An 11943-nucleotide genomic window follows, 5' to 3' on the forward strand; every position below is an offset into this window, starting at 1 on the left:
AAAAAATTATATTTTCAGTAAATTATTATTTAAAATTATAATTTAATAATTTTAAATGAAAATAAGCATTTATTGATCATTATTTTCTGTAGATTCGATTAGAATAATTATGACTAACAATTAAAAATGAATTTATACAGTAATTTTTTTAATCAATTGGCAAATTTTCAACGAATTAAGATTTATAACTCAAGAAAGAAATAAAAGTATTTCTAAATTCTTGAACCTTCAAACCAAAAGACGAATTTTCCATATAAAAATTAAATTTTAAAACAAAAAATTTGACTTAGCAAAAAAATTAATTTTCCACGAAATTTAAGCATTCTTAGCCAACAAAAATGAAATTTCAAAACAACAGAATTATTTTTCACCAAAAAAGAGAAATTTTCGACTAAAAAATATCGATTTAAAAAAAGTAGAAGTTACTTTTTCATTAAAAAATTAATTATAAACTAAAAAAAAGACTTTTCCATTAAACAGTTACATTTTCAACCAAAGAGATAAGCCTTCAATCAAAAACAGAAATTTCAAACAATGTAATTTAACTTTTACCCAATTAGTTGAAGAATCAAGCCAAGAATAATAATTTTTAATCAAAAAGTTGGACTTTCATAGAAAAAAAAGAAACATAAATTCCAGTCGTCTATTATTCGTATTCTTGGCATGACATGGATAAAATATGGTTGTTGTATACAATAATTAAAGTTTATTTAAGCTTACAATGCATTGAAACTCACATGAAATAATTGTATTGTTTTAAAACCTATTCCATAAAAATGTGTTTTCTCACTGTATAAAATGGAAATTCCATCTAAAACTATTTGTTTTTGATGAATATTTGTTTTTAGTATTCAATCATTGTTTTATACTTCACAAAACAATCGTAAAAACACTTTTATGCAAAAATTAAAATACATGTTTAAAATTGTACCTACTCTTTCTAGTTCCATTTTTCGCCACCATGTGGCGAAATGGTAGACCATAATTTCCAATAGGTTAATTTTCTGCTAAATAGTCGAATTTTTAGACAAAAAGCATGAATTGTTAAAAACATTGATAAATGTTCAACCAAACATGTGCATTTTTGTCCAAGAAAATTAAAACTTCTACTAAAACTTTTTGAAATCGAAAAAAAAAAATTAAAAAAAAAAAGAGTTGAATTTTCATTGAAAAGATTGGAATTGACATTTCAATACAAAAATACGAATTTTAAACAAAAAGTAAATTTTGCATTCAATAGTTTAATTAAAAAAAGCAGTTGTATTTTATCCAAGAAAAATGCAATATTTCTACTATAAAATATGAACTTTTAAATATAGAAACATTTTCAGAAAAAATAGTTTGTATAAAAAAAAGATCTCATTAAAAAAATAAGGATTTTAAGAAAACGGATTACTGTTCTACAAAAAGAGCTCAATTTTTAACCGAAAAATACGAATTTTGAACAAAAACAGTTTAATTTTCTATCAAAAAAGGTATCTTTGAAAAAAAATATCAAATTTTCAACCAAATAATATAATTTATAACTAAAAAGATGATCTTCAGGAAAAAGTTTTCATTTTTTTACATGGTAAATAATGAAAGGCACAATATAGAAAACAGGGAAATCTAAATATTTTATTGTGATAAAACTAAATCTAAACGAGTTCACATTCGGCAGTACTCAAAGATCCTCTCGGTAGAGTTTAAACAATACACTCATGAATCCTGTTTCGTGGTCTTTTGAAAAAATAAAAAATGTCTGGAACAAAAGTTCTTTTACCAAAAAATACGAATTTTCACAAAAATACCAGAATCTGCAACTAAAAAGGGTAACTTTCAAACAAAAAATCAAAAAGTTAACTTTTCAGTTGAAAGAACTAGTATTTTCAAATGAAACAAAATTACTGAAAACATTAGATAAGTTTTCAGGCAAAAAACTAAACTTTCAAATAAAACGATAAATCGTCAATTTCAAAAAAAAAATTAATTTCAACCAAATAGGTGAGTTTTCAACGAAGAATCATAAAGATGAAATTCCAACCTAGAGGATTATTTTTCTATCTAACACACGAATTTTCAAGAAATCAAATAAATTTTCAGTCACAAAAATAAGTTTTAACCGAAAAGAATGAATATTTTAACGAACAAAATGAATTACCAACCAAAATATTGAGTTTTTAACTAACAAGTTGAATTTCTAACAAAAAAGATGAATTTCAGCCAAGCAGATTAATTTTCCACAAAAAAACAACTAATTTTTAACTAAAAAGATGAATTTTCAGAAACGAAAATTAATTTTCGACAAAAAAATTAACTTTTACATTAATTTTGAATCAAATAGATCAATTTTTATCTAAAAAAGATATGTTTGAAACCAAAAATTGAATAGACTAAGAAGATTCATTTTTAACCATGGAAATTAATGTTCTAGAAAATCCATTAATTTTAAACCAAATCGATACATTTTCAACTAAAAAAGGACTCATTTTGAAACAAAAATGAATCGTGTTAATCTTTAGGTTTGGAACTAATTTTCAACCATCTAACAAAGACTTTTCAACAAAATATTTCAGTTTTTAACAAGCAAACAAAGAATTATTTTGATCAAAAAAGTGAATTTTCAACCAAAGAAATAAATTTTGAATCAAAAAAATTAATGTTTCGTCAGAAAATATGCATTTTCAACTAAATGTGTATACGAATTTTCAACAAAATAGTTGAATTTTTTAAATGCAAATTTTAAATCAAACATGAAATAGTTCAACATTCTGTGAAAAAAAATGTTTTCAAACAAACAAGACAAATTTTTAACAAAATCAATTAATTTTTAACCAAAGAAATAAATTTGTCATAAAAATGATGATTCTTTCATCCAATTTTAATTTTAATTAATCTAATTTTCTACCAAAACACCAATTTTAACAAAATACAAGAATGATGCAAAAGATATATTTCGGCCTTCAATCCTGTAAAAAATTACGAATTTTTGCCGACATTTCGTGAAAATTTGTCATTAAAAAAATTATTTTTGAACCCAAAAAATAAATTTTTAACAAAATAGTTAAATTTTTAACTAACTTTCAAACACTCAAGCGAATGGTTTTTTCCCTCGATATTTCTATTTTCATATATTTTATAAAGAATTGATCTGTTTATATTTTATGTTATCTTCTTTTTCATTTTATTCTTGAAAATTGCAAATTTATTGTAAAATTTGTTTTCAAAATCGCGCGCGTTTCATCACTTCTGTTTCCGGTTTAATCGCAACCAATGAAAACAGTGGAAAGTTGTGAAAGAACCCTACCTAGAAGATCTCCAGCAAAACTTATAATTAGGGTACTATATTAGACAGGAATACGCAACCGCCATTTTGGTTCGTGGACAGTTCGCCATAAGCATGTCGTATAGTTTAATTAAAATCAAGTTTAGAATATAAGAAAACTGGTCTGCTACAGTCCTCAGTTTTGTAAAAATAGAAGCGAGGATGGATTTAAACTTTACCGTTTTCCACTAGGACGAAGAGAAAGACTGGCAATGTGGATCATAAATTGTAGACGCGTTGAAGGGAAACCGAATTCAAATTCAAGATTATGCGAAGTAATTACTCATATTTATGACAATATCAATATAATTCAAATATATGGGGTCTGAAGATTATGTTTATATGTAATTAAATTGCCTGCGAGCATTTTTTTCATGTATAAAAGCGAAATGAGATCCAGAAGAAAGTAAGGTTAGGAACCCGTTTTTCTACAGAGCGACGTACGTTAACTCACGCAAATAAAAAAGACTATGATGTAGCGGCGTAGAAAGGGGGGGGGCTTTGAGGGATCACCCCCCCCCCCCCCCCCCGGGAACTAAGTATTTCATGATTTAATTCCCTTTCCCCCACTCTTTGCCTGTACATAAACACAAGCCCCCTCCAAAAAAATCGAAGCCCCCCACCTAAAAAAAAATCCTGGCTACGCCGCTGATATGATGTGAAATATAAATAGCTATCATAATAAACTCTTGGGCCCAGCAAAAAAGTTCTGATACTGTTCGAGATCAAAAAAGGAACTGTGTTATATAACATTTGTTACAAGACGGTGACATAACTGTTCTAGATCAAAACGGTAACATTGTTCTAGAACAGTGTAAAAAAATGATGACCGAACTGTTCTAGAACAAAAAAGGTAACAGTGTTCTAGAACACTGTTACGAACTTGTGAGCGAACTGTTCTGGAACAAAAAAGGTAACAATGTTCTAGGACGATGTGAGAAAATTGTGGGAGAACTGTTCCCGAAATATGTGACGGCACTGTTCTGTAACAGTTGCTATGGACTTTTTCTAGAACAAACTGAACTGTGCTGTAATCGTGTTATATCAAAGTTCTAGAACCCTGTTGCAAGTATGTTCTGTTCTAGAACTCTGTTACAAGTGTGTTCTATAACGAATTATACAAAAAGATTAATAACTGTTTTAGAACAGTTCTTACGTTATTGTTCTAGAATTGACCAATCATAGACGTTCTGTAACATTTGTTCCAAGTCTGTTCTAGAACTGTGCCGTAATATTGTTATATCAAAGTTCTAGAACCCTGTTACAAGTATGTTCTAGAACAAATCAGGGACAAAGATTATTAACTGTTTTAGAACAATTGTTATTGTTCTAGAACTGACCAATCACAGACGTTCTATAACATTTGTTCCAAGTTTGTACTAGAACAATCATAATTTTTTCAAAAACTATTTTTTGGCAAATGTGTGGGTTAAAAAGTTATATAGTCTAATATAAATATTTCATATATTATGTCACATGTAATTTTCTTTCTAATTTTTTTTTTATTTATAACAATACTTTAGTATAATTTTAAAATAAATAATCTGTATCCTGTAAATGTATTTATATAATTCGATATCAAGTTAGCGATTTTGAATTGGGCGGGGAACAAAACTGGCAGATTGCATATTCCCATCTTATATAGTACCTTACTTATAATATATTATTTCCATGGATGATCATGGAAAGATCCGTTACTTCAGTTCCAAGTGATTCTCTAGACGATTAATAATATCTTTCTCAGCTTTAATCGGCAATTTCAATCCAAGTAACTGAGAAACCGCACTTTTCTTAGGCATACATGCATCCCATCTTCTCTTTCTGTTCTCATTTGTCGGTGGTGGTTTTCTAGGCGTAGGATTCAGGTGAATCTTCTCAATGTGGATCCTCAATTTCTGCTTACTAGCAAGCTGGGCAGGACACGATGGACATGTCCATTTTTCTCCCAAGTGAAACGTACGAATGTGCTGGTCCAGGTTGCGTTGGAAATAATAAAGTCGATTGCATCCCTCGTATGAACACATTATAATGGTGCTTTTCATGTGGTCACTAATATGGGTTCTCAGATTTCTTTTAGTGACATATTTTTTGCCACAAATGTCACATTTGTATTCCGAGAAAGGAAAATGTGTTGTCTTGTGCTCTTTTAATTCTTCTTGCGATCCGAAGGCGGTTGTACAAATTGTACAAAAGAATTTTTGGTGTACAGTAGAATTTACATGCCTTCTCAATTTCATGGGTTCGGAAAAACTCTTTTCACATAATTCACATTTGTAGAGGAGGCGATTGTGTGCCTCTTTCATGTGCGCTAGAAGCAAATATCGTCTAGGAAATTCTTCTTTGCAGACTTCACAGACTTTGGGAAGATGATAGAGTCGCAAAGGATTTTCGTGCCATCGTTTGCAATGTCGCTTTAAATTGTGCTGGATGGTGAAAGTCATGTTACATATGTTGCAGCTAAAAGCATTTTTTTAAATTAGAAGCAAAACAAAAAATCATAAATTTAAATGACATTTTAAAACCTATTAAACTTCCAATAATCAAATTAATGTGCAGAATTCCTGAAATCTGAAAAAAAAAACAATTTTTTCGCAAAAAAGAAAAGACAATATTTTCCCTTTTGAAAAAAAAGAGGAAAGAAAAATGAAAAAGTAACCAACGAAAAACCCCTTCCTTCTCTTTTTTATTTGAGCTTGCTTTTTTATTTGAGCTCTCGTGCTACACGCTCGGTCTTTCTATTTACCTCACATTTGTGCGCAAGCCTTCTTAAATTAAAGGTGAAAGGATCGGCCAATGTAATTTGCTGATTGTGAATTCTCTTTTGCAAAAGCTCCTTCGGTTTGAGGCGATTTTATATGCATAAATATTTTCTCGCTAAAATCATGAAAAGTGCGGAAGAAATAAAATGTATTTCCGCTAGGAAATGCGAGGGTTGTACCTCAGGTCTACGGATGATTGGCGTAAATTATGTTCCGCCGAATTCATGAAAAGAGCGGTCCAAATCAAATTTAGGTATTGGGTAATAAATTATCGCGTAATAATCTACATTGATAATGGGTGGAGCCTATAGCGTTCCTCGATTTTGAAATGAAACCGCATTATACTTATTCAATTACTCTACTTTCGCACAGAAAAAACTAAAGTTAAATTTTGTTGCATGTAAAATCTCCCGTGGTTTAAGTTTACATGCTATTTGGCTTAAGATTATCCTACGATGGAATAAAAGCTGTCGTCTACTTTGGCGTCTTTAGCAGCAATGAGAAAACGGGAAAGTATTTCCGCGAAGGTTTCACCAAGATTAGGAGAATAATTCTGATGTCGTCTACTGCGTGACGCTGAAGTGAGCAAATTTCGGTAAAAAATGTAGAATCAGCAATAAAAGGAACAGAAAAAAATTTGTTCTTACTGATATTTCTCTTCCGAAATAAATTACACTATTGTAAACGAATTAGAGTTAGTACTTATTTAATACCATTTAGCGAAAAGGGCAAAAAGACACTGACAGATGGGAATCCCCATTTCTCTCTCATTTAATGAAGTTAAACGATGATAGATAGCGCTGGAGTCGCAATTCTCGCTATATCTCGAATAGAAATGGAGCGATTATTGGGATCTAAAATTTTGAGGTCACCACTAGCGGCAAAAGCAACATGGCCGGCGACAGTAGGTAGACGTCTCATAAGACTCATGTAAAAACATTGAAAATTAGTCTTAAACCTTAAAAATGAAAGTAACAATTGCTCAAACTTGTGATTTCACAAAAACTACACCGGCATGTGGAAACTTCGTAGAAGAGAAAGAACTTTACATGCAGGGCACCATCTATTTTGCGGAAAAGAGGTGGAAAATGAAACTTCAGTGTCTATTATTGCATTTTGTCTGCCAATTTCGAATTTAAAAACTCTTATTGTCTAAATAATAAATTCTTCAATTTTTTCCCCTGATAAACATTTACAATGTAATATTAACTATCGACATTTCAATGCAAAATTTAATTTATATCAACATGAAATGACAAATCAGCAGTAACTTTTTTCAGATTTGAAGGTTATGTTGATATATTTGTACCTAAAATAATATTTTTCTTTAGAACCTGTTTTGAATATTTTCACTCGGAATGCTGAAAAATTATTGAAGAATAAAAACGATAAATACTTGATGATGATTATAACTTTTTCTTCAAACTTTTTTATTGAAAGTGGAACAAGCTTGCAAATCCGTTTGAATTTCGTGCATTTTTTTACTTTATTCTGTTTTACTTCTTGAGCCACAATGTCAGTAAATGCTGTAAATGTACTATAAGATTTTTCATATATTTTTTTAAATAGGAGTGTATTGATATTGCAGAAAAACCGAACAGTTTCACGCTTTCGAGCAGTAGAAGAGTAACTAAACACATAACTAAACACTTTGCTTTTCGATTTTCGTGGCAAAAACTCCATTGATAAAGTTTGATTTATTTTATTTGTAACTTTTTATTTCTTTCTCGGTTTCACTGTAAGAAAAAAACACTGTAAACCCTTTAGAATAATTATTTTCGTATATTTGCCTATGCTTCGCGTCAAAATTCACCTACGCTCAGGACTTTCCGATTCTGTCACCAGGTGGCGTATTCGAGTATTTCAGATCCCAATAACGCGAAAGATTATCCTGGCAAGGTTAAAAATCGGAAATTATCTTTGATTCGTGTAAAGTTTATCTGGCAAGGTTAATTTTTGTTGCAGCGAATCTTTCACCTGGAATCAATGTAAATTTTATCTTTCGTTTTTTTTCCGTGTGAATGCCAGCGGGTCTTGACCGCAGCACCGCGATTGATCGAGCTGGAACTTTTGCGTTTATCAGGTATTATTTAATAAACTTAGAAATGGTTTATGTCAAATGTCCATGTTTTGAGACGCTCTGAATCCGAAAAACAGATTTTTACGAATGTGTCTGTCAGTCTGTCTGTCTTCGTTCTTGGGTCGTTTTTTTTTGTTAGCGCGATAAATTTCCAAAGAATTAACAGATTGGATTTGCCTTTCGTGAACTCTTTTAATATCTTAAAATGAAGGTCAAGTTTGTTAGCCAGCCATTTTTGATCATAATTCAAAAAGTGGGCACATTTTGAATATTTTTCGGACCACTTTCTTTAAAATTCGAAAATTCTCTGTATGGTTATTCATAGTATTCAAAACTTCGAACAATTTATCCTAATGACTTTTTTCATCAAATCAAAAATTATCAGAGTTATAGCATTTACAAAAATTCCAAAAAATACACAAAAATGAATATTTTAAGCCAAATAACGCACGATATGAAAAACAGTGAGGAGACGAAAAATGTTTCTTTTTAAATGTCCTACAAAATTATCATAACAACTTTTTGAATTTTCCTAAAAAATTGAAAATTCAAATTTTGACCGCATAAAAAAATAATGGAAAATAAAAAATTACATTTTTTCATTAAACTATTTCACAGTATTTCAAAATAACGTACAGTCCAAAAATATTCATCGATTTGGACAAAAAAATTTCGAAAAAATGCTAATAAGATTTCTAAGCGAGTTATCGAGCCTGATTTTTGAATTATGTTTTCATTTTTTTTTATAAATAAACAAATGACGAAAAAAATGGCAATTTTTTCTATTTGACGTTCCCGGCGATTTCCATAACAAAAAAATGGTTGAAATCGCTTTAGTTGCAAAGCGTAAATTTAGTTGAGGATATTCCAATATTAAACAATTTACAACAACAAAATTCTAACCAAATTATTTGTTGAACAAATTTTTTTCTACGATTTTCCATAAATATACGTTTTTTTCAAGTTATATCGCAAGAAATTTGAATGGAAACAATATTATATGAAAAAAATTTCTCTTATGATTGTAATTGTTTATATTATAAACAAAGTTAACCCTTTGCGGCATGGTGGGAAAACCGTATTTCCACTTTTTTTCATATCATTTTTTGCGGGTCGCTGACTACGAATCTGGACTCAGATTTTGAAAATTCAAAATGGCGGATCCAACATGGCTGCCGAAATTGGAAATATTCTTGGATTTAATCTGAAAATTGGTATACAGAGGTTTTTGGGGCCAGTGATCACGAATATGAACTCAGATTTTGGAAATTCAAAATGGCAGATCCAATATGGCGCCCAAAACTTGGAATATTAAATTAAATTAAAACAAAAGAATGCGCATTCTATTAAAATAGAAATTATTATTAAAGATTTCATTGCAACTTGTGTCCTTTTTCCTAAAATTTTATTTATTTACTTTTGATATATTTTTATATCCAGAGTTTATAAGAAACCTGTGGGTATAGTGTCCTATCAAAAAGTTATTCATGACAAATTTGCAGATCTTGGAAGGGCGCGCAATTTTAGTTATTTCATTTTTTTTTCGTATCTTGCATAGTTTGACCGCAAAATGAAATTTTTCATGATTTTGTGCACGATAAAAATTTGAATTTTCAACTTTTAGACAGAATTCAAAAAGTTATGATAATCTTGTAGGGCTTTCGAAAATCAACGTTTTTTTTTCTTGAATTTTTTCATATCATGAGTCGTTTGTCTTCAAATGTTCGTTTCAGTTTTTTTTTCATTTTGAAAATGCTGTTACTCTGATAATTTTATTTTTATCCAAAAAAGTCATAAAGTTAAATTGTTCAAGTTTCCGATTTCTATGAATAGCCGTACATAGAATTTTTAAATCTTGAAAAAAATGGTGTCATATATTTTTTAAATGCGCTCACTTGTTGAATTTTCATTAAAAATGGCTGACTTACGAAATCGTTCTTTCTTGTTAGGCCTTAAAAAAAGTGTCAAAGCAAAATCTAATCAGATCAATCTTTCGGAAGTTATCGTGCCTACACGATACAGTCTACAGACAGACAGGCATCTTCCTGAAAATCGTTCTTTTTGACTCAGGGGGTCAAAGTGAAATAAATTTTTTTTTTTAATAAAAAAAAAACATTTATAGAAAATAATCATCAACATTTCGGGACTCATACAACTGTTTTTTTTTATTGTGATTTGATAAAAATAAAAAAGACGAGGTAAATAAAAGAGAAGGATGGGGATTAAGTTGGTTGCCTTCTCATTTTTCTTTCCTCTTTTTTGTCTATTTTTTTCCAAGAGGGATAGTTTTGTGTTTCCTTTTTTAGGAAAAAATTGTTACCTTTTTCAAATTTCAATGGGAACATTTTATGGTGGTTGCCCAAATTTAGTCGTTGGATTCTTGGTTTTATTTTTAGGACTTCTGCACATTAAATTAGAAGCGTTCTACTTTTCTACAGTTAAAGTACAGGCCTCGGACTCATTTGAGAAATTTAAAACAGTGGCAATAGTGGCCTAAATTGGGAAAATAGTAGACAAATAGTGTAATGTAATTTTCTAAATATTAGATCGAGAGGTTAACTATTTTTGTTATCTGGCATAAACCATATATCTCCCATAAAACGCTGTCAAATTATTTCGAATCTTTCAAAATGGCCTAAAAGCTATGCAATATTTTAAGAAGCCCCAAAAATCTTTTAGAATTCTCTGTCTTTCCTATAAAACTCGACAATCTTTTTAAATTCAATTTAAATGTTTTAAAAGCTTCTGTTTAAAATAGATTAAATTCTTGGAAATTTCTCGAAATATTTAAAATCCTTTAAATCTGGTGAAATCTAGAAAAATTACTCGAAATCTTTTAAAATACTCTAAACTCTATAAAATTCTTTGCATATTGTAATATGCTCAATTATTTTTAAATTATTCAACAGTTCTTGAAATTTTGTAAATAACATAGAAATTCCTTAAAAATTTCAAAATCTTTTAAACCTTCTGAAGTTTTACGACATTATTTTAATTTCCTTATAAATTTTTTAAGCTCTTGAATATTTTATTCAAAATACAATACACAGAAAGACAGTCAAGACTCGTTTATTGCAAGGCTTCTGAAGTGAATGGGTCCCGTTTATCGCAGAATATGGAGAAATTTCATTGGCTCTCCACCACTTCATTGGAAGGCAGACTGCACGGTGTGCCCACTCTAATGTATTTTGGGAGGGTACTTATAGATTGTGCCAAAATGTGAGATCAGCGCCACATAGGGGACGTAGCAATAACTATTGTCTACAGCAAAGACCCCCCCCCACACCACAATTTGTAGGTTATGTTGACTTCTCTCTTTGAAATAAATACATGAATAATAATAACCAATAAAACAAACCAAAAATTGAACAAAATAAAATCTATCATCGATCAAATGCAATAAAATGTTTAAGTATGTTGCAATCGATCTATCATGGAACGATTCCAACAGACTTTAACATTTTATTGCATTTTATCGATAATCGATTTGATTTGGTTCCGTTTGTAGTTTGTGTTATCGGTGATAATCCATTGTGAATCCAAGTACATCACGCAAAAAAATATAATTCTTGCAGCTACAGTAAACCTAAGCAGACGTGAGCAGACGATAGATAGAAATTCTATCTCTGCTTAAGTTCATTTCGAATTCTGAATTCACACGAGTGCCACCCAGTGATCCCAGATCTGAAACGAGATGTGGTCCAATACTATGACAGGGCTATGTCCGTGTGAATATAGTAGGAAACGCTGTAAATGACTGAGTTGCGCGCGCAACCCATTTCTCCTCTTCTGAATTTGAA

At 30.1% G+C, this 11943-nt stretch overlaps 1 protein-coding gene across 2 annotated transcripts in view; it reads right to left on the reverse strand.

Moving 5' to 3' along the window:
• Positions 1-4797: 4797 nt before the first annotated feature.
• LOC117168264 (zinc finger and BTB domain-containing protein 24-like) overlaps positions 4798-11943 on the reverse strand; it is an 18475-nt gene continuing 11329 nt past the window's right edge. For both annotated transcript variants that reach the window (XM_033353768.1, XM_033353769.1), the window contains one exon: positions 4798-5761. In XM_033353768.1, the coding sequence (XP_033209659.1) occupies positions 4999-5761 (763 nt within the window). In that variant the 3' untranslated portion in view covers positions 4798-4998. The remainder of the gene's footprint in view (positions 5762-11943) is intronic.

The sequence above is a fragment of the Belonocnema kinseyi genome, chromosome 2 (genome assembly GCF_010883055.1).
Source record: "Belonocnema kinseyi isolate 2016_QV_RU_SX_M_011 chromosome 2, B_treatae_v1, whole genome shotgun sequence".
Classification (NCBI taxonomy): Eukaryota; Metazoa; Arthropoda; class Insecta; order Hymenoptera; family Cynipidae; genus Belonocnema; species Belonocnema kinseyi.